The 25519-nt window shown below is 42.4% G+C and overlaps 3 protein-coding genes across 5 annotated transcripts in view; 1 reads left to right on the top strand and 2 right to left on the bottom strand.

The window, feature by feature from the left end:
* Window positions 1-10677, bottom strand: part of vps9d1 (VPS9 domain containing 1) — a 29109-nt gene extending 18432 nt beyond the window's left edge. Inside the window, exons 1-6 of the mRNA XM_026172473.2 lie at window positions 10294-10677; window positions 8341-8413; window positions 6337-6534; window positions 6001-6172; window positions 5678-5789; window positions 921-983 (exon numbers count right to left, since the gene is read on the bottom strand). Coding sequence (XP_026028258.2) covers window positions 921-983; window positions 5678-5789; window positions 6001-6172; window positions 6337-6534; window positions 8341-8413; window positions 10294-10386 — 711 coding nt within the window. The 5' untranslated portion in view covers window positions 10387-10677. The remainder of the gene's footprint in view (window positions 1-920; window positions 984-5677; window positions 5790-6000; window positions 6173-6336; window positions 6535-8340; window positions 8414-10293) is intronic.
* A 1154-nt stretch (window positions 10678-11831) lies between these two features.
* Window positions 11832-19004, top strand: LOC113025080 (aldo-keto reductase family 1 member B1). Of its 3 annotated transcripts, XM_080303369.1 has the most exons (11): window positions 11946-12251; window positions 13281-13457; window positions 13561-13602; window positions 14578-14694; window positions 15336-15413; window positions 15693-15809; window positions 17454-17566; window positions 18144-18231; window positions 18321-18404; window positions 18665-18747; window positions 18820-19004. In XM_080303369.1, exons 1-11 carry the CDS (start codon window positions 12162-12164, stop codon window positions 18851-18853), a joined length of 1023 nt encoding a protein of 340 aa, XP_080159495.1. In that variant the 5' UTR covers window positions 11946-12161; the 3' UTR covers window positions 18854-19004. The 3 variants fall into 3 exon arrangements, with proteins under 3 accessions (XP_026028262.1, XP_080159495.1, XP_080159496.1); XM_026172477.2 differs by lacking the exon at window positions 13561-13602 and having other exon boundaries at window positions 11832-12251; XM_080303370.1 differs by lacking the exons at window positions 13561-13602; window positions 14578-14694 and having other exon boundaries at window positions 11950-12251.
* Window positions 18956-24363, bottom strand: klhl36 (kelch-like family member 36). Its single transcript, XM_026172475.2, has 9 exons — window positions 24004-24363; window positions 23482-23559; window positions 22860-23054; window positions 22582-22704; window positions 21359-21580; window positions 20968-21273; window positions 20549-20776; window positions 20301-20458; window positions 18956-20195 (listed from the first exon to the last, which is right to left on the bottom strand). The coding sequence occupies exons 2-9, from the start codon at window positions 23557-23559 to the stop codon at window positions 19472-19474; spliced, it is 2034 nt and encodes a 677-aa protein (XP_026028260.1). The 5' UTR covers window positions 24004-24363; the 3' UTR covers window positions 18956-19471.
* Between the last annotated feature and the right edge of the window lie 1156 nt (window positions 24364-25519).

Genomic DNA, 25519 nt, shown 5'->3' on the forward strand with positions numbered 1-25519 from the left:
GTGTCACCACGTTTTACATTTGTACGACCGTTTAACCAGAGAGATTTCCAACACACTGGGAAGTCTCATTTGAGTAATATGGATCAAAAATCTGTTGGTTTTTAGTCTGAATGTAAAATGCACATCTTTGCATTTTCTGCTGTAGCAACAGGTCAACTTTACAAGTCATTTAAAAGCAGCTGGTTACTCAGAACTTTCAATAAACTTTGTCAAAGCATATTTAATATCTAACAATAATAACAACAACGATTGTGGGTCAGCATCACTGACTGAGGAAAGTGAACTTCACTGGGAAAGTGAAGCCACTACACTCCACCAGCCTCCACTGACAAAAAACACTCAAATCACCTTACACAACACAGAGTTTGGCTCAGCAAGTTAGTTTGCTATTGTGTGATTTTGGTGTTTTGCAGTGTTAGTGTGGATCCAAACTATCCACAGCACTGAAGCCACACCGTGACTGGAATCTAAAAGTACTGTTTATGCCAGTGGAGTGGGTGATTCTGCAAAGAGTGATTTCTTTCTTAGTGTGTTGTTTCCACAACTAACTCTGCAATTTAAACAAGGCGATCCAAAAAGGACCGCTTAACTCAGAGAGCATAAAATTTAGGATACATCAAACAACAAAAGCAAAGCTTATTCAGCTAAAGGATGAACGTAAAAAAAAAAGCAAAAATCAACATTCCTAAATCAGAAATCCAAAGTTTAATGTCCTTTTCCGCTTTAACCATTCTCTCTTCTCCTGGCCCAATTCCCAGCAATGCACCACCTACTTCATTGGCATTTGAACATAATGCAAGCATCAAGGCGGGGATTGTTGCTCAAAATTAATACACATCTTTGTTTTTTTGCATTTGGATTGCTACAAACCTTAAAGCCCCATGCAGTAAATCCAACTGTTTACCATATTCAAAGGATACAGCATCCTGCCTGGCTTTGGCTATGATGAGGTTCTCCATCATCTGCCGCTGGAGAGAGAGTGTCTGAATGGGGAAAATGGAGAGAAGGCTATTTACTTATTACTTTACTTCACTGTATGCATCTGTTCAATAAAATGAGATCTAATCTTGGACTCTACTAAAAAAGCTTAACATAAATCAAAGTTCAAAATATTCCCCTGGGCCTTAATGCGGCCTTTCCTCTATTTGAGAAAAAAAAAATGATAGCAACCATTGATGAATCTTTCTGTAAATAAAACAACCGCGACTCACACATACCTTAAACTCAGATTTCTAAGTACTAGAAAAATAAAGGTTTTTCCTGCATCGACTCAGAAATGTGGAGGCACATATGGGCCAACAGGGGACAAAATCCACACCAGAAATGTCAATGACACTGCCAACCACCACTTAAAAAACTACAGGATGCATCATCCAAGTTCCACACAACATGAAAGTAAAGTATTTGTTGGTGATACCAACACAAACTAGTTCCCTCCACTCCAAGTGTGCAGCCACAAAACTCTTACTTTACTTTACAACTATATCATGTTGTGGTTCTGTATTAAAAGGATATCTCCTGGTTTACATGTTTTGTAATAGCAGTTACATTAAAAACTATTTAAGACGCCCCACGTAGTTTTAATACCATTCTGTAAATAAACGTTAAATATACTGGGAATCCCTGATGTGCAATTTAAAGTGCAAACCTTGAAAATACTTCACCTTTTTCCATAAACCACAGAGTATTTTCAGTTTATTTATATTGACTTAATTATTATACTGTGTATTTTAAAACACAATGCCCTAATTATTTGCCACGGTAGTGTCATTAAAAGCTTGTGGGGGGGACGCGTCAGTGGCGTTAATTGGCTAACAAAATTAGCCATTATGACTTTACCTTTACAAACGCCTTCAGTTTCCTCCAGAAAACACGAGGCTCCGCAGACTGTCGAAACATATTCCGCACCTAACTGACAAGTTAACGTTACTTTAAAAACCTACAGCTCAAAATAAAAAAGATCTCTACAGAAAAAGAAGTGTTAGCCTACAACCGAGCGAGCCAATTAAGAAAATAGCGAGCTAACCAGATGTAAGCTAAACTTGGCGGCATTTTGCTTACCATTATTTATTATATATTTTTAATGTAGCGAGTTTCCCACTAAAATTATAAAAAACGACGAGAGAAAGTTCTGCTTTGTAGCTCACACGTTACCCGGCTAAAATAAAACGCTCTCAGGTAGCCTGCTCCCTCCGCCCGTCACACTCACCATTAACAGCAGCGGAACCGCGAACCGGAAGACCAGAATACAAAATAAAAGCACAGGTAGCGCGCTTTAATCCACCAGAGTTTCCATTATTTTTGATTACCATCGCAGAAAATGATTCAGTACTTAAACTGAGGTCAAAGTTTGTGACATTAAATACATATTAAATACAACTATTAGGCGAATAACAGAAGAAACTGAGGATATTTTATTCTAAATCAACAGCACTTAATCAATGTTTACCACATCTCTGTAGTAGAATTGCATTATTTGCATTTGTATGATAAATGTCCCTAGATCTTAGATTAATATAAACCACTTGTAGATGTCAGTATCCACAAACCAGGTTGTTAGGTATTTTAGTACCATGGTAGCATTTACTGGATATTGTTTTATAGTGACATTATGCAGGAAAACTCTGTCATTCAATAAGGCCCCTTTGTTTTAGTTATTTTTCTCTTTGACCCAAGAATTGATGTGTGAGAATCACAGGCTGGTACAAGGTTGAAATACCAGAGATCACTCCCTCAGCTACATTAGTTTCTTAATCTTTTAGACGCCTGTTGAAGGCCAAATGGTTTGTTTCAGATTTCACTAATGTAAGAACTCTTCGTTTTGTGCCTTGAAAATATGTCGCTGAGATAATCACAATTGTAGCTGAACTGATACACTACACAAAGGATGCTTCTTCATCCATGGGCAGGAAGACGCTGCCTTATCTTGGTCTGTACTGGTTTAAACTGATAATCTGCTGTCTCATGAATTTTACCCTCTATATAAAACTGTTGTACTTGTGAATAAAGTTGAGTCAATTTGGGAAGACAACCTGAAGCAGTCTCTGTTTTCTTGTTCTCCCAAGCTGCTCCCGAGCTCGTACTAACACGCTGAATGGCATGCTTGAATATTACTTGAGAATATATTTGACTGTGTTACAGACTAAGGGACATTCTCTGCTGATAGACGTCCACGCCTCGAAGGAAGTCGATCCACGGAGTAGGCCTTGGAAACCGTTTCCTTCACAGGTGGTGCAGCACAGAGAGGCTTTGATTAAGTATCTACACCCCTATGTAATTCATATTTCTATTTACCAACTTATTTGAAGCATTAACTTTAATTTCAATGGTCACCAAAATGTAAAAACTATTGGTAGTAATACATCCACCTGTACATTCACCCACCAGCTGGTGAAAACTTCTGTCTGCAAGGGGCAGCCAATCAGAAGAAAGCCTTAAAAAGAAATGAGCTAAATCTAAGTTTTAGACAAAACAAATGAGAATAACAGGTCCTTTTAAAGAAGATTCAAAGTGCATGAGACTAATGTCTACCAGGCAGTCAAAGAAAGTTTAATTTACAAATGCAAAGGCAGAAAAACATTTTACTGACAGGGTGAGCGACCACAGTCAGGGAAAAAGTGTGTCAAATTTCTGTTTAGGCTGAGCAGAGACAAAAAAGAAAGAGCAATCACATAAACACTGTTTTCCCACAACCGTTCCCACACTCACTAATACACGTCATTTAAGGATTTACATTTTGGCTGCTGCCTGAGCTTTTGTTTGGAGCTGATGAAATACATGATGTAATGGAGCATTATGAATGTGAAGAGTAATGCTGGGAAAACAATGAGATGGTGAGTGAGTCTGGCATTGCGATGAAACTTGACTCGGCTAGCTGCGTTTAGTTCGCATAACCGAAATAAACACTATTTTTGTGCAACATTAAACTTTTATTTTGATAAATTCTTTCTTTGCCTCATTTACAGGTAACAAAATCAAATCAAACACAAACGTAAAATGTGAATATGTGTGTTCTTATCTTTAAATTACCTTTGAATGTACATTCACAGCATGCTCATATGTTAATGTTAAATACTTAAAAAGCACCACTCTAATGCTGCTTGCCATCAGCTCTGACCTGTTCTTTGGCATGCTCCTCACATCTCTGTTAGGGTGCAGCACCCTGCTGAAGAGCCCATTGCTGATGAGGGCGTTACATTAAGGTGGAGGAGTTTAGTAAGCGGGAATATATTGAAGTAGCATCAACATGAAGGTGAATTTCTGAGATTTACACTGAGCCCTGTACTGCCTCCTCAGGCCTGCCTTCTTCTGGTTCATTATGGAAACTTTGGCTCTTCTCTCATTGATGCACACTATAGACAAGTGTGAGCAATGCACTTACCAAGAGCTAATCCATCTAAAACACGCCCAGCCTGATACTGGTGACAGTGACAAAGATGTCAGGAAAGACGGACCAATCCTGCGCACTGAATATGTCACCTGCACCGTCCGTCAAGCATAGGCCATCTTTTCAGTAGGAGAGGAAACACTCAGAACCACAAAGTGAAACTAATTAGAATAAAAACCGTTTGTCTTTCTTTGTCTTCCCTTTTATCAAAATATAATCTTCACTGTTACTATGAGGAAGTGACTGGGTAAATATGCTAGCATAAAATGAAGGTTTTACAGTTTAAAAGGTTATATTAAGATTGATATAAAAGTGATTAAAATTCTATTTATTTTTAACTTTGTTGAAGTTGAAAGTTGAAGCACATTTATGAATCGCCTCCTGTTTTAACAACACCTTGTATAAGTTCTGGGACTGAAGGTTTCAATATGTGAAATATAGAAGTCCGCATGAAAGCGTAAAACCTGTATATGTTCCTCAGCATCAACAGTAACTTCACATAATCGCGACACTGCCATCAAAACCAGAGCTTAATAAAAACCCAACAACAACACAATTTTACATGTTTTTAGATATCGTCACAGGCTGGGCTCTGGCCTCCCTCTCACACTTCAGTTAAAACTTTACTGTTGCCCAAATTTGAAGTGTTTTCAATAAACTTTACCTACCAATTTTTAGACCCTTTTCCAAAAAAAGCCCCCCTTTGTTTCATTTGTGCCACACACATGCAAATTGAGTGTGCTGTGGTCATTTAGTGACAGGGAACAACAAACTTGAGCGAGTACGGGAGACAGAAAGTAGCAATCAGAGCGCGACCATTATCATTAAGTTATGTCTATGATAACTCTGTCAGATGACATCACGGCAGCCTCGTGGCTTTAGAGGGGGAAAAAGATTAAGTGTGATTGAATATCCAGGCAAATCGGACCAAATATGTATACACATGCTGCAAAACTGGAAGGAATAATATCAATAATTGAATCCCTTCTTTCAGGTGAAACTCTAAAAACCAGTGGGATGTTTGGACCGACTCTTCCTCAGGAAGTTTGTCCTCTGGCTAAGAAAAATCATCTACCTGTTATATTCCACATGCAAAATAAAGGTGCAAACAAAAAATACTGTTAAACAAATTTTTATATATCACTAAAATAAAAAAATGTAACATTTTTGGAAATCGTTTTAACAGAAGTTGTCACGTCTTTACATTTTTAAATAAACTTGTGCTCAAACAAGGACAACAAAGTAGCGTATGTGACAACAGACTGAGACGAGTTCATTTCCCAAACTTACCAAAGATGTCTTCTGGTAGGCTTGACCAGGTGTGAGTCTCGCCAGGCGAGCTTCGTAATTAGCTTTCAGCTTCTGGTTCAAACGTGAGGCTTCTTCAATGGGTGTCAGCTCCCTGCAGCGCACAAACGCATAAACAAACAATACATGACTCACGGCACGCGTCAATTTAGATAACAAATCGACTGCAACACGTTTGCTGTTTCACTTGAAAACACTGTGCTTTTACAGGAATCCAGAGCAACTACTAAGTCTGTTCTTCTTTGTTTGTCCAGCTTCTATCACTGGAGCAATATTTCCTCTCCTTGATGAAAACCAGTCTTTACTTTTTGCCCGTGTCCTGCGACGCTTCTGCTTGTAGTTTGTGGAAGACTTCGGGAGGCAGGAAAGGTGAGGGCTCCTCGGCTTCGTCTGACAACAGCCTGCTGCGACCGCTCACTCTGGGACTCGAGGATTTATGGTCTGTGGCCACAGGAGCACCACCCACAGGTACTGTGACTGCAGTCAAACAGAGACCAAGAGCTCAGGCTAAAGACACAATGAGATGACGTAACACTGTGCAGCAGGTGACATCTCACTTGTGACTCCTGGCTCCAACTTAGCAGTGACTGACCAGTGTGTTTACAGAAGAGATGCTTCTGATTGGAGGAGAACGTACTCACCAGTGTCTGCAGTGTGAGAGGCAGGGACGACCGCAGTCTGATGGGGCTCTGGTAGGCCAGGTGAACCCGAAGAGAAAGCAGAAGCTGACAGGTCGGGGGGCTCGGTGCTCTTCCCTACAAATGACTTGGCTCGCTCCAGACACTGCTCAGCTAGGGTCAACATCCGAGCCACTTCCACTGACACCATCTCCTTTTCCACTGAGGCCAGAAAGACACATATCACGCCATGAGATGGGATTAATCTCTCTACTATACACAGGTCATCACATGGCATGAGAAAGCTGATTGAATTTCACAAATGGTTGATTAGTTCAAGCCTTGATCGGAATGATTAACAGTGTTGGAACAAGAGGATTACTGAGTAGCAACCCTTGATTGGTCCGGGTCACAAATCCATCGAGTCCAACACGCTCACATTCAGGTGGTACCCTTATGGCTTGCAGATAACACTGCTTTTTGATTGATCAAAGCAGCCACACAAACAGGTCATGGTGCCATGATTGCTGGTACACTGAGGCTACATCCGCACGTACACGGGTGTTTTTGAAAACGGAGATTTTCCATTTTCTTTCTTTTTAAAAATCCCGTCCACACGTGCAGTTTGGAAAAATATCTCCGTCCACATGTAAACGCCAAAAACGCAGTCAAACGTTGTCAAGAACGTGCCAAATCCTAGCCGTGCAGAAATGTTGGCCAGTCTAGAAGCCTGGGAGGGAAAGAGTAAACAGGGTTTTATGCAAACCTTCAGGACAAAAGCTTTGTGTTTTTCTGGAAAGGCAGCTAATTTTGTGTTACTTTTCAAGTACCTTCATCATTTCAAATGTTAATAACCAGAAACAGGATTTCGGCTGGTGTAGACTCACAACTTGGGAATGAACTAAATGCATACAGCATGCATAAATTTTAATTACATTTTTTGTTAATTTATTCAAAACTGACGACGCCTCTGCCTTTCTGAATGGATGGACAGTAACTGCATGTGTAAGCGTGTAAAAACTGCACACAGAGTAACAGCAACAGTTTTTTGTCTCATTGTAGAAATTCATCTCATGTAAACAATAACATGGCGCACAGCGTCACGTCAAACAAGGTGCACACCTTTGAGCTTGCGTGAGTAAATCTCCGTTTTCTGCGTCCACATGTAAACACAAAAACAGAGTTTTTTGAGAATCTCTACCCTGGCAGGAGTTTTTAAAAATCTCCGTTTTCAGTGATCGAAAACGCCGTTTTCATGTGGACGTAGCCTGAGATGATGAACAGATGAGCCTATCTGCCTCATAAAAACAATCAGCTTTAAACCCACAGATGTTAAACCGAGTAGAGCTTTGGTAACTGTGGCGGCCACAGGATATGATTTACCAACAGACTCCATATAAAAGATTCAATTATTGGCCATTTTCATGTTGTACATTTTTGGGCTGTAGCCCTATAGTCCCCTATTAAATCTGGACTATCGCACAGCGATGAAACTGCTCGGATGTATCCATGAATAACAAATGCTGAAACATTTTTGTTCCATTTTTGAGCATCAAAGATGTAGTACCTTTAAGAAACATTAATGCAGTTACATTTCATACTCTGAATGAGCTGCCACTTTCACATGTTGTGCACCTTATGAGTCCACTGCTATACAAACATTTTAAAGAGTTCTGAAGTGCGGGACTGCGGGAATTCTTTGATAATAACAAACAGCACTGATTTTTGGATCAGGAAGTGAGCAATGCTTTTTCCTGCTCTGAAGTTGTGGGCCTGACTCACTCGAGGAAGCACTGCTCCAGGAACTTTCGGTACGTCTGTATTGTCAGAGGTTGCTTCTCGTAAGGTATTAAAGGAACAGAGGAAACGGTCAGGAGGGTAGTTCTGCTTGTAAACTGGTTCATGTTCCGTGTTCAGTGTCTGCTTTAACAAGCACTGGACTGTTCGCACACTAACAGGTAAACTGAGCAGAGACCTTATACCATTATGCTCCTTCATCATCAGTCACACATTTCCTTCAGCTCTTACTCTGTGAAACAGCTTCCTCCAAAAGTGCATGTGATATGTAGTGGATGGTCCGGAGGTATTCACAGTAAGCTTCCTGCAGAGAGACCACAAACAGGCCATCAGTTGTTATAAGTACACAGGCTGCTGATAACCTCACACACTGGCATGCATCGCATTAACACATTAGTTGCAGTTTTTAGTCCCTCCAACTTTGATAAAGAAAGAGTTTTGTAACTCAGGAAAGCAGTTCAGCTTTGGACTGGTTACATGTGGTGCTGAGGATAATCTGTTTTTAGAGGAAACATAGTTGCACTTTAACCAGTACAAAGGATGCCCTGGGTCTAAATTCACCAGGACAGAGACAGACAGGTGACAGTGCCTACAGATTAGGTCACTGCCAGCTATGGTCAGGGGTCACCTCAACCCAACCAATCAAAACTTATAAACAACAGCGTTTATTTTGTTCTGCCAATAGAAAAATATATCACATGCACACAAACAGACTCCAAGGAACATATTAGATACTGCGCAGAGCCCTCAAACTCGCAGGCTTCCTGTAAAGGACCCGAGTTTGAGAACATCACCATAGAGGAAAATATATACGCTGATCAATCACAACTTTATAAACACCGACAGGTGAAGTGAATAATTATCTCTTCATCAAAGAACGTGTTAGTGGGTGGGATATATTACAGAGCAAGTGAACATTTCGTCCTTAAAGGTGACGTTAGAAGCAGGAAAAATGGGCAAATGTGAAGATTTGAGCGAAGGGCCAAATTGTGACCCAGAGCAGCTCTCTGATTTTTTAAATTTAAAAACAAATAAGCTGTTGTGGGGTGTTCCTGGTCTGCAGGGATCGGGGGGACAGTATCTATCAAAGTGGTCCAAGGAAGGAACAGCGACAGGGTGATGGGTGGCCAAGGCTCACTGATGCATGCGTGAGTGACAGCTGGCCTGTTCTGCTGGGAAACCTTGGATCCTGCCATCCACATGGATGTTACTTTGACAGGTACTGCCTACATGAGCACGGTTGCAGATCATGTAGACCAGGGATGGGGAATGCCAGGCCTCGAGGGCGGTGTCCTGCAGGTTTTAGATGTGTCCTTGATCCAACACAGCTGATTCAAATGGCTAAATGACCTCCTCAACATGTCTTGAGGTTTTCCAGAGGCCTGGTAATGAACTAATCATTTGATTCAGGTGTGTTGACCCAGGGTGAGATCTAAAACCTGCAGGACACCGGCCCTTGAGGCCTGGAGTTGGACTCCCCTGCCCTACAGACTCTCTGATGGCTGGAGCTTCTTTCAGCAGGACAATGCGCCCTGTCACAAAGCAGAAACTGTTCAGCAATGATTTGGAGCAAAACAACGAGTTTAAAGTGTTGACTTGAGATGGGAGCATCTGTGGAATGTGAACAAACAAGGCTGATCCACGGAGGTCCCACCGAAGAGCTTACAGGACTTAAAAGATCTGTTGTAAACATCTTGGTGCAGACACCAGAGTGCAGACCAGCTTCAGGGTCTACTCGACGGGTCAGGGGGCCACACGCAGGTGGTCACAGTGTGATGGGAAAAAGAAACCACAATCCACAGAAGAGTGTTTGTTTCCTCTGCATATTTTAGCTCGACGTGTTTTGAATAACATGCCAGGTTTGTCTCTGTTTTTAGACGCAAATATTCTTTATTATAACGCATCGTAAACACTGGTGTTATGCGTGTACAATAAACTTGATGACAATGCAGCAAAAAGGCGCTTTCATAGGACAAAACACTGAGGTGAGTCTCGGGATGGCAGTGAATAAATATCATTATTAATTAAAGGTAGTTTTGCATGTATAGATTAACGAGCAGGTTAACGTTATGTGGCTAACCACTGACAGCCTCCGCCCCCTCCCTCTGTTTACATCCCCACCCGCCGCTTCCTGTCCGCTTCCCGCTGCTGTGTCCGTGCTGTCGGCCCCCGGGGCTCACTGACCTTGTGTCTGTTCCCTCCGTCCAGCTGTATTGCCACTTTGGCCATTTTCATGGCATTTTGTAGTGGTTTCGCTCCGCTGTCAACTTTAGCCATGGTTACCCTGGTGCCCCTTCTTCGTTTTACGTTGGTTCCGCCTCTTCTTCCTCGTTTTTACTGGGTAGGCCACACAGCGCCCTCTACCGCTTCAGACTGTTTAGGCACAGTTCAGTGTTAGTGTTATCTAGTGAGACCAGGACATAGTTCCTGGTGTTCAAGGCTATGCACGAATGTGTCCTTCTGCATCAGACAAACAGTCTGCAGAAGGACGCAGTTTTCTTCTTCTTCCGGCTCCCTTTAGGGGTCGCCACAGTGCATCATCTGCTTTCATCTCACCCCAGCATCCTCCTCTGTCACACCAGCCCTCTGCATGTTCACCTTCACTACTTCCATGAACCTTTTTCTAAGGTCTTCCTCTTTTCCTCCTGCCTCTCAGCTCCATCTTCATCATCGTTTGCCCAGTACTGGCCCAATTATTGTTGATGCTTGTAAGATGTAATACACCTCAGTGTAAAACACAGAGTTTTTATATTTTGGCTTATCTACACATTAAACTTCATTCTGCTCGATAAAGTGTTTTATACATAAACTGTGGTGATTGTATTGCTTTACGCCATAAAATAAACCCATCGTCCCCATATGGGAACATGCGTTTAAAAAGAATTCCTTTTTTTGTGCTTATCGGGTTAGACTAAACCAAAAAGCATTTAGAAATTAGAATTGCATGCCAAACGAGAGCTTGGGTGCATTGCTTGGTTTTGGTTTTTGAATAGGAAAAACATAAAAAGCAAACTGAAACCATGCAGATGTTTTCATCATATTGAAACAAGCAAACATTTGAGCCTCTTTAAAACAGAACCTACTTGTTTGATTTACTTGAACAACACCAAAAACACCAAAAACCTGTCAGGTGTTAAAATTCTGAGTAAACGTAAGTACACCTCTGAAACTACTATAGGCTCTTTAGCATACAGGCTCAGATATCAGTTTCTGAAAATGTTGACCACTCTTCCAAAAACAACTTTTATGAGGTGGATTAGAAACAGGATTGAAACTGGGGTTTGAAATATCAGGTACAGCAAATGTAATTAGACAAAAATTACATCATGAAATTAAAACAAAAGTTATATTAAAACATGAAGTTGGTGTCATAAAATCAGTTTAATCCAAAAGTGAAATTATAAATGTAAAAAAAATACAAGCAATTTTAAAATAAGAGAACCACTAAGAAACAAGCACAGACGTGAGGAATTAATACGATGACAAATTGTATTAAATACAAAATGACATTAAAATCTGAACTTACAATAAATGACTTAAGAAATGTAAAATATATATAATTTTCATTTTGAAAAATGTGGCTGCACAAACCGGTGATACAAGATCGCCATCTAATGTGGAAGCGGGAACATTACAGTGGATTTGTTTTAGTGCAACTAAGGCAAGGTGCATGTGTGTGCATGCGTGTGTGCATGTGTGTGCATGCGTGTTTGTATTGCTATCACGATGGGAGAAGTGACCTTTGCAACACGTTCCTCCTCACTTACTATTTACAGATAAATACTACATGCTAGTGAAGTTCTCTGCATGTTGTCCAATAATTAACTTGTGGACTGATAGCACAGAAAGAAAAGGAAATGAGTGGGTGGAAGAGAATAAAACCAAGTGAGTGAAGGTCAGAAACATGAGCTAAAGTAAAATCAGCAAAGAAAAAGGAAGGACACTGACTCAGCAGAAGCACTCTGAGGGGGAAAGAGGAAGAAGAAAGCCGTGACAGTGCGCGGTTATGAACTGAGAGGCTTTTTTGTTGTTTTTCTCTTACGGTGGGGAAAATGTACTCTGTGGAGGACACACAGGTGGCCAGGAACGTTGAGCTGAATGACGGCTCTCGAATGCCACTGCTGGGTCTTGGGACATGGAAGGTAGCCCCATTTCTTCATCTGCATTTAACTTTGAGAAGTTGCTCAGTGTTACTGTGTTTTCTCATGTATTGTTAAGAGTTACTATATGTTTCTAATACATGCATTTAAAGGCATACTTACTGATATTTGTGAAGGGAGGTGATTAGAAGGACTTGATTGTGATTGGCAGACATCGATCACTCTTTCAGGTGGCAGAGTCAAGTTTAATAATAAGACACATGCATCCAAACAGTGGTTTCAAAACTTTAGAGGTCGAAATTAATATTCGGACTTTATAATTACATATGAAGCCAGTAACTGGATCAAAGTTTTATCTTACATGTGATTTAACACATATCCAAAAAAGCCTTACATCAGGCAAACACCAAGCTCAGCCGTCATCGAGTGGCTCAACAGACACATTTCTACAAAGCAAACTGATGATTCTTATATTATATGATTTGAACCATTAACTATGGTTATCAGCAACTGATGTACATTTGCACACCACTTTGCTATCAAGCAGCAATCCAGATCCTCCATCCTGCTGTATCTGACACATAGTGGCGTGAGGTCACCCATTATTAGTATCTTAACAAGAAGTTATCAGCTAAGGTTAACATGCTTAGTTAGCAAGCTGATAAACAGCAGGGGTGCAATGCACGGGTAGAGACAATTGGTGCTAAGTAACTAATAAAGTAGTCCAAACCAAAACTGAAGCCAAATCTTCTTGGTTTGTTTGTACCGCTTAGCATGCTGTATCATGCTGTATCATGTGTGAGATAATCAATGGAAAATGCCCATAAAAGCACAGTAGAGAAGTTCAGTTTAGTGACCTGCTGAGAAGAGGCCTATCAGACATTGGCATGACTGTCACCAATGGTGCTGCTTGACTTCATGCACATCTGTGATGTTATTTTGACCCTCTCAACTTTGTATTATCTGTTGTATTATCTATCTCACACAAATTCTCTCTACATTGGTGTAAATGTGCCCAGGAACCAAGAGTAAGGTTAGCAGACACTAACTCTACTGTCCTGCTTGTTGCAGTCCTCTCATCTGTCCCCGACCTCGATCCAGGGTGCAGTAGAGACTGGCATCGCGGCTGGATACCGCCACATAGATACTGCCTACAGTTATCAAAACGAGGTGGACATTGGAAAGGCTCTGCGCTCCAAGATGCAGCAGGGTATCATCCGACGTGAAGATATGTTTATTGTCAGCAAGGTGGGAAAGTAGTTGGTGTTAGAGGTGGGACAGCATGAGGAGGAAGAGTCCGAACTTCTTATTTGTCCTTTCCAATCTTTTTCTTTTACTTTTTGTCTGTTAGATTGACCAGAAATGTCCTTCAACGCACATATTAAACAAATATGTAAGACTGCTTTCTTCCATTTGTGCAACATCTCTAAAGTTAGAAATATCCTGTCTCAGAGTGACGCTGAAAAACTACTTCATGCATTTATTAGTTCCAGGCTGGACGACTGTAATTCATTATTATCAGGAAGTCCTAAAAACTCCCTGAAAATCCTTCAGCTGATCCAAAATGCTGCAGCAAGAGTCCTGACAGGGACTAGAAAGAGAGCAGATTTCTCCTTCATTGGCTTCCTGTTAAATCCAGAATTCAAAATCCTGCTCCTCACATACAAGGTCTTAAATAATCAGGCCCCATCTTATCTTAATGACCTTGTAGTACCATATCACCCTATTAGAGCACTTGGCTCTCGCTCTGCAGGCCTACTTGTTGTTCCTAGAGTATTTAAAAGTAGAATGGGAGGCAGAGCCTTCAGTTTTCAGGCCCCTCTTCTGTGGAACCAGCTTCCAGTTTGGATTCGGGAGACAGACACTATCTCTACTTTCAAGATTAGGCTTCAAACTTTTCTTTTTGCTAAAGCATATAGTTAGGGCTGGACCAGGTGACCCTGAATCCTCCCTTAGTTATGCTGCAATAGGTGTGGACTGCTGGGGGATTCCCATGATGCACTGGGTGTTTCTTCTTCAGTCACCTTTTTTTTTGGACCCACATTGAGTTGATATTTCATTAGTTATTATTAATCTCCGGCTCTCTTCCACAGCATGTCTTTGTCCCATCTTCCTCCCCTCTATCCCCAACCAGTTGCAGCAGATGGCCCCGCCCCTCCCTGAGCCTGGCTCTGCTGGAGGTTTCTTCCTGTTAAAAGGGAGTTTTTCTTTCCACTTTTGCCAAAGCACTTGCTCATAGGGGGTCATATGATTGTTGGGGTTTTCTTTGTCTGTAAAAATGAATTGAATTATTATTTCAAAGTACCCAGATTTATGCATCACACTGCTGTATGTTAATGTTTATCTCGCTGTGCTTTAACCTTTCTAGCTGTGGTGTACCCATCATGCCCCAGAAGACATCCCTGTGTGCCTCAATAAGTCCCTAAGTGATCTCCAACTGGACTACCTGGATCTTTATCTTGTGCATTTCCCTGTTGGTCTAAAGGTTGAGCAGAGATTTCCAATTCTGACAGTTTCACTGTCCTTTATTCTGCCATTCTTCATTTGGCTTTGACTTAAGAATAAGTTCATCTTCTGGAATAGTCGACCTTCAGGAGTCAACCTTGTATTCAATTCCCATTCAGGCAAATTGGAGATAAAAGCAGAGACTCCAGTGCAGTATCCATCTGTTAAACTCACTTTAACAATAAAGACATTCTAGGCAAATTTATTCAAGGAGCTAGGTGCTGGTAACCAAATCAGCAAGCATGAGCACCTCTGTAAAAGAAGACGTTGTGGAAGTGTGCTGGTCTAGAATATTCAGGTGTGTGTTTTAACAAATGCCAAAGAGGAAAGATATCGGCAGTGATCTTAGAGGAGGAACTACCCATCGATCTGGGAAGGTCATTGCTGCTAAAAACAGCTGAACGAGCTTCTGAAACGTTGGATGCAGTTTTTCTGCTTCTGCATCCTGGCTTAGGTTTTGTTAAATCGACACGGTGTAATGTGTCAGGAGTTGTTGTTCATGTCAGGTTGTATTTAAAAATACACTGCTCAAAAAAAGGAATGAAAGCCTTAGAACTGAAAGAGGGTGCACTGTGGGGAAAGATGTGCCATCTGTCTGATGGACTTTTATTTTCACTGCAGAAAATGGGTGATGAGCTTTTCCCAAGGAAGGATGGAAAGATAGTGACCTCTGACGTAGACTACGTAGATGTGTGGAGGGTAAGAAGATACAGACTGTATGCTTGTTTGAATAACAGCACTGAATAATCATATGAGTAAATGTTAATGACAGATAAATGAACCATAAATGATAATAAAATGGTCAAAGTAAATAGTTATGACCCAGATGTGAACTGTGAATCATATAAATACAGCTCCATGCATCATTTAACTAAATTCTTATACAATCTTTTACATTTTTATCTGTGATCTAACTGATATTAAAAGCTGATTTTTTTCAGGCAAACTAAATTGTAAAAACTTGTCTTGTGTTTGCAGGGGATGGAAGCACTGCAAGCCTCGGGGAAAGTAAAGAGCATCGGTGTGTCCAACTTCAGCATCCTGCAGCTGGAGAGACTCCTCGCTCTGTGCAGGGTTCCCCCTGCAGTCAATCAGGTACTGCAGATGCGTCCATTTACATTCGTTGAAGCTGTGAAGGCTCATTTCCACGAGCTCTACAACATCTCCTAGTTCATTTTGTAATTAACTGGTGTTTGTACAAAGATGTAGCATGTTCCCAGAGGTTTGTTTCTACGGTTACAATCAATCCCATTATATGTTATAGATAAAAAAAACTTTTCCAAAGCTTTTGCACCTAACTAGCCTCAGACGGTTCATCACAGAAACACAGCTTTAAGGTCTGAAACACGAGGCTTGATTGCACAATGTGTGCTTCTACAGTTTTGGCATAGGTTAATCTCTCTCTGTTACACACACACTCATTATCTTAGTGAGGACATCTCATTGACATTATGCTTTCCCTAGCCACTTACCCTAACCATCAAAAATGAATGCCTAAACTTGTGGGGACCAAAGTGCTGGTCCCCACAAGTTTAGTAGCCAATTTTCTGTCCTCACAAAGAAGTCTAAATATTTACACACACACACACACGTGGTTGTGTAAGACATTTTATGAGTACCATTTCCATTCATTGTCAGTCTGTTTGAGCCAGTTATTAATTGCTAAGTGTAACAGCTGCTTAACTGATAGCTGATTTGAAATCGATCACTCTGATTGGTAGTTTTGGATTTCCTTTCATTTTCAGCCTATCCAGACCAACATAGCCTTCGTCCTTTGTGTGTGAGGAACAAGTTCAGATCATTGCAGTGGTAGCACACTGCTGCTGAGGAAATTCATTAGTGCTGTTTGCCTCCTCACATCACAATCCCTGCATTTATTTTAAATCAGAGCTCTTCATTTTTTTGTATTTTGCATCACTGTTGTAACACACTTTCCTAGAATTTGGGGTAATAAATGATTTAACATCTCTTATTTTTTCAGCTAGCTGTATATAGAATGTAGTCATCGTGGTAACTTTAACTGCTTTTAATGACACAGATGGAAGCAATTTAAAGTTAAGGAGATATGGTGCATTGAAATTTCTGCCTTGTCCTCTCAGACAGTCTGTCCCTCCTGACAGTGACAGGAGGGACTTGAGGGACTTCCATTAATAAAGTGGAGGGTTGTCCACTTTATTAATGGAAGACAAAAGTGCTTCAGGTTTTGTAGAATTTTTGAAAAAAGAAAAAAAGTCATCAGTGGGTTATTCAATTTGATCAGCGCTAAGATGCCTAAAAACGTTTATTTCACTCTTTAAAGCCTTTTAACAGTATCAGCTGCTAACACCATTAGCTTTTGTAGCTGACCAATCCAACCACCAAATAACAGGCTAGGTCCAGCAGCAGCAACAATCCCACTGCAGTTTCTCCAGAAATCAGTCCTGTTTAAGTCAGTCACTATCAGTCCTGAACTAAGTTGTCAGACTTCTTACGACAGTGCGGAGTTTTGGAAAGCCGTGTTTAGTAAGGACTAGTAAACATTTTTTATTTTCAATTTAGTTGCTCAAAGTTGGACTTTGTTTTCCTGCATTGGTGAATCAGTCCGGAGCTGAATTATTATGATTGTGCAGATTCTTCCGGTGTCGTGTTCTTTTTCTTGTGATAATGTCACATGTGTTTTCTGTAAAGTGAGAAATTGTGAGCTACTGAAACGTTTTAGAGTCTCGACTCGACTGTTGTACGTTTACATGTCGTCCACAGGTGGAGCTACATCCTTACCTGATCCAGACAGATATGATGGAGTTCTGCAAATCCAAGAACATTGCCTTGACAGCCTACAGCCCCTTCGGTTCACCTGGGAGACCCTCAGAACTGTACGAGGTCTTGCCTCATGATCCACACCGACAACCAAATCAGAAAAACAGACACGAAGAACTTTTTGTTCTTTAAATGTTTGAAACCTTTATTATATATACAGATATATAACATATCTCCAAGGCTGAGACGATAAAAAAGAGATGTTTTTTGAATATTTTTAAAAGTTCGGCCAGTAAACTGACTCATAGGAAGTAAAGGTCATAACAAACTTGCTGTGCAGACTCTGGATCTCATTTTGATGAAGTGCAAACTATTTTATGGAATTCGACTATTGGGGTAGGGAAAAATAGATGTAAATATATCCTGATATTTAGGATGGTTTTCATGGCACAAACATAAACACATGCACTATTTATAATGGTGTGGTCCTCTTAGGTTGCAGATATATTTTATCTCAGTGGTTCTTTTGTGTCCCCATATTAGTTTGTCTCTTTCCATTTGGTAGAGCTAACTTTATGTCTCTTTGTGGTCTGCATCTTTTAGATATATGCAGCTAACAGTAGCTAATAGCTACATCCAACAGAGGCCTTGTTCATCTCTTAACCCGTCTTCATAAATCCTTCCGTGTCACAGGTTAAGAGAAGACACAGATCCATATAAGCTGCTGGAGGACCCAGTCATTGCTGATATCGCCAAGAAGCACAAACGCAGTCCTGCACAGGTCAGGTTGATAAAGTGTGTGTGTGTGTGTGTGTGTGTGTGTGTGTGTGTGTGTGCACTCATTAGTTAGTAACAGTGAACTTGTCTCAGGTCCTGCTGAGGTACCACGTGCAGCAGGGTGTTGCAGTCATCCCCAAGAGTGAAAAGCCTCACCACATCCTTGAAAACACAAAGGTAAGAAACCATTGTCGCTCTGGTGAGACAAAGATGCTTACCACGATTTTCTCGGTGGGGGTATTAAACCTGCACTCTTTTTAACGACCACTAGGGGGCAGGCCCTCTGGTTGACTCACTGCACCATTGTGTGGTACAAATTGTTATTACACAAAAGGCCCCAGTTCAATTTCAGTTGACAGCGCCTCAGCAATTGTATAGTTTTAGTTCAGGAGTGTAGTGTAAGTATATTTAGAGCCTCGTTGTCGGTTTCCCTGCAGATCTTTGACTTCAGTCTGACTGAAGAAGACTTGAGTGCTCTGAAGGGACTGAACCGAGGGTGGAAGGCCTGTGAAATTGAAGAGTAAGTCAACCACCTTCCTGCTGTAGCTGCATTCTCCAGCATCAAACCAATGATTGCTCTTTTGTCTCTCAGAATCAAGTCTCACCCGTACTACCCCTTCACCTGAGAGAGAAGACGCCACAACGACCAGCGCTGGAGCATCCATCAGTGACCTGTTTACTAATAACGATGAAATGTTTAGAATGATAAGAGCCAATGATAAGCTCGCTTTTCTCTTTTAATATTTTTTTTAATTAAAGAAAAAATGTACAAATGCACAGACGAATACTTCTGAAAAATGCAGTAGTAATGAATGCAGCTTTTGCTTCAAAGGCAGAGATGACATCTTTTAAAAACATTCACGTTTAATCCTAAAAGCAAGAACAAAAAAAACCTCTTTTAAATGCAGCTTGTTCTGTTTCCTGTATTTAGAGGAATATCAAATCTGTGATTCTTCCCAAATACGCAACTTCTAGAGAACCTTAACCGTGCACAGTTTTATCTGTTTTAGTAGTCGACAGCTTAAATGTCAACAAATCAGGCTCATTAGCAGACGACTGACGTCTTGTTCCACACGCTGCACTCACATTATTTACAGTCCACATTTCAGTGAAACTACAGAGCACCAAACAGCTATGCAGTTATGAGACAGTCAGTGGCAGCGACAGATACAACACTGATTAAGTGTCAGATGCAGCAAGAAAAGGAGGAGGGTTGCAAAGCGGCATCCATACTCAGAGATCTATTACATGTGAATAAAAGCGTCAGCTGCACCATGAGGAGGTGTTGGCTGCCACTGAGAGTAGCTGATCTGCTGGGATTGTGGCTGAGCTTGACTCTGTGGCCTGCCTGCACTGTAAACAGACTGGAGAGTCGCAGATCCGCTGGTCACCGTGTCAGTCGTAGTACAGAATAATGGCTCCTCCATCTGGTTTCTGAGCTTCTGTGGCGAGGCTGACAGCGGCGGAGGCTTCACGGTGCACACGCATGCCGAAGCCCCTGCTATACATTTGGGCAGGTCGGGCCCTCTGGACCACGCCCCCTTGTCTAGGTCGTATACCTGTGTGGCTCTGGAGAACGCCATGCTCTCCCAGCTGAAGCCCCCGAGAACATAGATCCTACCTGCCCACACAGCGAGCCCCGCCTCGCTGTTGGGCAGCAGCAGCGGCGCAATCTTGGTCCACTGGTCGCCGCGTGGGTCGTAGGACTCCACCTGCAGGATGTCGAAGCGTTCCGAGGTGTCCTCGTGGTCATCGCTGCCTCCGATGGCATAGATTAGGTTGTCGAGGGAGGCCATGCAGTGCCAGCCCCGGGCCAGAGACATGGGTTGGCGTTCCACCCACACATCGCCATCCCGCAACGGATTGTAGCTCAGGACGTCCCGGCGGTATGGGCCGATCTGATAGTTGTGACCGCCCGAGATGTAGACGACGCCACGGTGGACTGTACCAGCGTGACCGTAAGTAAGCCTGCAAAACACAAACAGTTTTTTACATGTGTGGAGTGTAAACGCAGTCCTCACAGCTCAGCTATCAGAGATATTCCTCAATCAAAGAGGCGGAGTCAGCAGTAACCTGGGCAGTCCTGCCACGTAGGACCAGCAGTCCTCAGCAGGGCAGTAGACCTCCACTGACGACAAAGCTCCGGTATCATTCCTCCCTCCCACAGCGATCAGGTACTCTCCCACGGTCCCCAGGTAGAAGTCCACTCGCCGCTGGTTCATCGGGGCACCCTGCAAAAACACGCTGTTCGTGAGTCTGGGCTGCTAAACGACCTCAGACTATCAAAGCGGCTGGAGGGAGGGGACTTTTCTACACTCTACCCTGGTCCACTGGTTGTGGCGGGGGTCATATCTGTACAGAAGGTTACAGGCAGCGTCTCCACCGTTGTCCCTGGACGAGCTCCCGCCGGCGGTGAAGATGAAACCTCCCAGGACCGCCAGGCAGTGGTGACTCCGCTGGGCCGGCAGCTCAGTCTCCACCTTCCAGCTCCCTGTTTCAGCGTCCAGACAGGAAACGCTAGCGCTAAGCTCCTCCCCACGCTCGGAAACCTCAAAAAACAAGAGAAGTCTAGCTGTGAAGCTTCCAGGTTTCACTTTTCAGACAGCAGTGGAGACACGAGCCTCAAGATTAAAATACTAACACTGAAATCATATCACAGTAAGTGTCAGGTGTGAAGACATCAGATCTAAAGCAGGTTTAACATGATGTTCACGTGAAATCATGAAATCAGCTTCTGTACCTCTCCTCCAATGAGCAGCAGTCTCTCCACTCCCCCCCTCACTGTGGTGCGTCCAGTTTGCAGGAGTGGTTGAGCGCTGGTCCTGGCGTGGTATGCCAGCGCCTCCTCCACCAGGGCCTCACAGCCGGCCTCCTCGGGCAGCAGAGCTCGCACATCTGGAAGCACCCTGCTTATGAGGTCTGCCACCGGGATCAGAGGGAACCGAATGTGGGAGAGGAGCTGCCTGGCGTGGGAGGTCCGCTCGGGCGTCTGGCTGAGCCACTGCAGCGAGGCCTGGAGAAGCGCCTGCTCGCTGTCGTGCTGAACCTGGCGATGAAGAAAGGGGCTCTCAGAATGCTAACCGTGCTTTTGATTTCAGCTCGTCTGCTGAGCCGTGGTGAGGACGTCTCACCTGGCCACTGGAGAGGTAGGAGTTGAGTTTGTGGAAAGGAATGTCGCGCAGGAAGTCCGGGGTGAAAGAGAGCATGGAGAAATGTTTGAGGATGAAGCGGTCGACAAAGGCGCTGAGTCGCTCCAGGCTGTAGAGCAGCGCCAGCTGCTGCAGGTACAGGTAGTTGTCCTCGCTCACCTCTGTCTCCAGGAACTGGCAGCAGAAATCCACCGCTCGCCATACCTGAACAATGCATGAGTTTTTATAGGTAACATTAATTATCACCACCGATTGATTTTTAACAGTTAAACAGGTGATTTTAACAGGTGATTAAACCTCTCGCACTACAAACAGAAATTCTTAGAAATATTATTTTCCTGATAATTTAGTTTAAATGCTCCAAAAGGAGAAGTTCAGTCAAACAGGTCACCCCTCTAACTTTAAGCCTTAACAGTATCTAAACTGATGAGCTATAAAAAAAAGTATATTTTTCATGAAGAGAAAACTACTCGTGGAGATGAAAACCATTTTTGTATCAGGCTGTGTAAATGACCCAGATTATTTGTTTATTTGATATTTTTCAAACAGTTAAATCCCTGAACGAATTATACCTTATAATATAGATTAGACTCTTATTTTGAAATTCGGAACGGGCAACTTCCGGGAAGGAAGATCGTACCGCAACTGCTTGCCGCAGAAAGGATTAATGAGAAGGTTATCGTTTTCCATCCATCTTAAAATTAGCATCTAGCTGGAAGGCGAACAGGTATGTTTGTGTGTTGTACTTGTTGTTTACATTTCGGACAATTTGTAAATGTATTACTTGATTGTTAATAAGTTTATGAGCGATCTAGCAGGCTGATGCTAGCACCTCCTGTGCCTTTTCTGTGAATTGATTAGCATAACAGAAACGTGGTTATATCAAGTGAATGTTTATTTGTTTTATGTTATGATTACAGCTCTTATGATGTGTCTATGGCAATTTGTGAATAAATGGGTTGGAATACCCCACCATGGTCCATCCGTAATGATCATTGAGTGCATCGTCTGAATAAAGTCCGGCTGGAATGCTACAGGCTGTAAAGTATTTTTTTAATATGGGAGTCTACTGAGATTGACTCACTTTTAGGGTCAGCCCCAAGTGGCCATCAGAGGAAGTGCAGTTTCTGGCCCTTTCCCTCATCAGCCCCAGAAGCTGCCGCTTGGCCTGCATCGTTAAACCTAACAGCTCGCTGGTTTCTTACCTGCAGGAGGTGAGCAGCTTCCAGCACATAGTCAATGTTTCCTCCGTCCAGTGGCAGCTCGCCGCTGTACAGGAAGTCCACCACCGCCTTCAGACCCACGAAGGACATCCCGACCAGCTCCACCTGCAGATAGGAAGAACACATGCGTGTACTCTATTCCATTTACAACTTCAGTACAACTAAGATAGAAACAAAGGCTCCCACAAACGATCCACATTGATTTTAATATATTATTTTACGTACATAAATAAGCTAATTTCACAGCGTTGCCTGCATACCTCCTGCTGGTGCTCCTCCTTCATGCCCAAAGTAAACATAGCATTGAAATACGGGCTGGAGACCGCCAGCAGGGCTCGGTGAGCGGGGACGCGCTCGTCTTCAGCCACGAGGACCACATCGCAGAACTGGCCGTGCTGCCGCTGCTCGTTGAGGCCCTGCAGCAGTTCAGCAGCATGATCCACGCAGCGGAAAACCTGCAAACACAGCACAACATCACCCTGACCACAACTCCTTACTCCAAACGGCTGTGTGCCCGCTCCCAGGAGCCTCCTCAGAAACCTTGTTGATAAGAACCAGGCTGCCTTTCTTCTTCTTTTTGCCTGCTTACTTTTGCACATTCCTCCTGATTTACACCCCAGATAAAACCAACTGCTGCCAAACTTCAGTTCTTGGCACTCGCAGTGTTACTGTACAAGCAGTAGCGAGAGATCTGCAGAGATTTTCATTGTCTGATTTTGTCTCTCATGCTAGAAATGAGCTGACTTCTCAACTTACCAGAGGGATGAAAACAGTCCCCAGATCCTCTGCACTTTGGATAGACAACTGTCTACAACTATTAGTCTATTAACCTGAAGCTACTTTACAGACCATGCGATAATTTTTAACAATAATAACACTGACCTTAGACGATTCGCCAATCCGCTGGGGTCGACACACTCGGCTCGATTTGTCCATTACATCCCCCCAGGAAGGCATCATCTAAAGCACACGCACACAGGTTTTACTGTAATTCTCTCACAACTATTAACTAATTAATAAGTTACTCAAATAATGCATCACATTGTTTAACTGATTCAGTTATTTTCAAGAAAAACTGGAAGAAATGTTCTATTTGGAGTTATTAGAGTCAAACAAAACAAGAGATCTGAGGATATTCCCTTCAGCTTTGACTCTGATGTTTGATTTATTGCCCAGTAATAAAATAAAAATCGTTCATGTTGGTACAGGACTTGTAACAGTTCATGAGATCAACAAGTGTTTGGTGTGAGAGTTGAGTCTCATCTGAAATATGAGCTCTGATGCTTTAGATCACAGATATTATGAACCACATTCAGCTGAGGGTTCACGGCCCTTCCTAAACACAGGAAGAGGAGACAAGCTAGAGCCGCGGCTCTCGGGCCTTTAGCGAGATGAGGTACATACAGCTGAAAAGCCCAGACGAGAAACCGTGTCACTGCCGCAGAGCCACTGACAGCAGCGCTTCCAGGCGGACCTGAGGCGGGTCAGAAGGCGGCTCTTCTGTTATTCCGTCAGCAGCAGCATCTAAGGGTCCCGCAAGACAGCCGAAGAACAAACTGCTGCATTTTGTCCAGGAAGCAATAAAAATTCTTCAAACTTCGCTCTTCGTCCACCGTCTTCTTACAGAGACTTATTACCGGTGACACACGCTGTATTGGACCACAAAAACAGCTGGAGCAAGCAGCCAGGTGGAGTTAGCTTAGCCGCAGGTTAAACATCAACTGAACTTCCGGTTTGAGTTTTCAGAATAAACTCTTACATGTTTATTTATTGGTGGGGTTATGTTTACAAGCTATGAGCTTACAGATGAATAGAAAATATATGTTTATAAACATTTGCTAATTTTTGTTGGAAGGAAAATATTTGCTTATTTTGTGTATTGAAAAACCAACGGTCTCTGAGAAGCTGAATAGATATTGAAATCTTTGGAAACTATAACAATAATAACAATAATACAACAACAACAACAATAATATTATTATTATTATTATTATTATTATAGTAGTAGTAGTAGTTCGATTTACCAGACAAGATTAAAAGCTAAACGCAGTGTTCAAAAATAACTTCTCGAGGCTTTGTTTTATTTTGAAGTCAACGACTTTAGGCCGGATGTTGTTATTTACATCAATACATTATGAAGGCCATTGAGTGACCAATAACAACGCCAAACGGTACTGTGCACAAGTCTTGTGCCACCCGTCTTTTCTCTACGTTATACGAGCATATCGGGAAATAGAAAGAAAGGAAACAACGTTGCTAAAGATCACCTTCAAAAACATTACAAGTCTGACTCCTTTGAAACAAAAGGAGGTGGTTCAAGACTTTTGCACGGTACTGTAGATAAACAGCTGCTAAATGAATGAATGAATATATTAAAGAGATAAACGGAGGCCTATCGGTTTTATGATACAGTTAACCTCGATTAATAATCTGAAAGAAAACAATATTAGTTAAACAATGTGGGCCTGGACAGGTCACCAGTGCAGCACACTGGTAACCTGTCCAGGGTTTACCTTGCCTCCTAAATTTGTCAAATAAAGTTTGTCCCGTTCAGGGAAAATGAGTTACACAGAGAAAGGAAGTGGACTTCTATGAAAAGCCCCAAAAGCTATTGATAAAAGACATGATAAGATGATTTATTTTTATTCATTTATTTTTATGAGTAATATATTTATTTTGAATATGTTTGGTACACAGTTAAAACATGGAGCAAGTTTGCCTCTTTTACGTCATAGAGTTGACTGCACATGAGCTAACTGGAGACCAGGTAGGAGCAGGGTGCCCTATGGGAGGAACACGAACAGGTGGATGAAGTGCGATGCTGTGGGGAATGCTTGGCTCAGAAACTTGGCTCCTGGCTTCGGTGTGGCGATTACTGTGATGGAGTAACTCCCATCACGGCAGCAGTGTTCCTTGTGCA

The sequence above is a fragment of the Astatotilapia calliptera genome, chromosome 7, assembly GCF_964374335.1.
Source record: "Astatotilapia calliptera chromosome 7, fAstCal68.1, whole genome shotgun sequence".
In the NCBI taxonomy this organism is placed as follows: domain Eukaryota; kingdom Metazoa; phylum Chordata; class Actinopteri; order Cichliformes; family Cichlidae; genus Astatotilapia; species Astatotilapia calliptera.

Coding starts and splice junctions, on each gene's coding strand:
- LOC113025080 (XM_080303369.1), top strand. CDS start 12,162: ATGTACTCTGTGGAGGACACACAGGTGGCCAGGAACGTTGAGCTGAAT. Junction 13,603..14,577: donor CGCACATATTAAACAAATAT/GTAAGACTGCTT, acceptor TAACCTTTCTAG/CTGTGGTGTACCCATCATGC. Junction 18,405..18,664: donor ACATCCTTGAAAACACAAAG/GTAAGAAACCAT, acceptor GTTTCCCTGCAG/ATCTTTGACTTCAGTCTGAC.
- klhl36 (XM_026172475.2), bottom strand. CDS start 23,559: ATGATGCCTTCCTGGGGGGATGTAATGGACAAATCGAGCCGAGTGTGT. Junction 23,055..23,481: donor GGATTGGCGAATCGTCTAAG/GTCAGTGTTATT, acceptor CTGTGTTTGCAG/GTTTTCCGCTGCGTGGATCA. Junction 20,459..20,548: donor GCCACAACCAGTGGACCAGG/GTAGAGTGTAGA, acceptor GTGTTTTTGCAG/GGTGCCCCGATGAACCAGCG.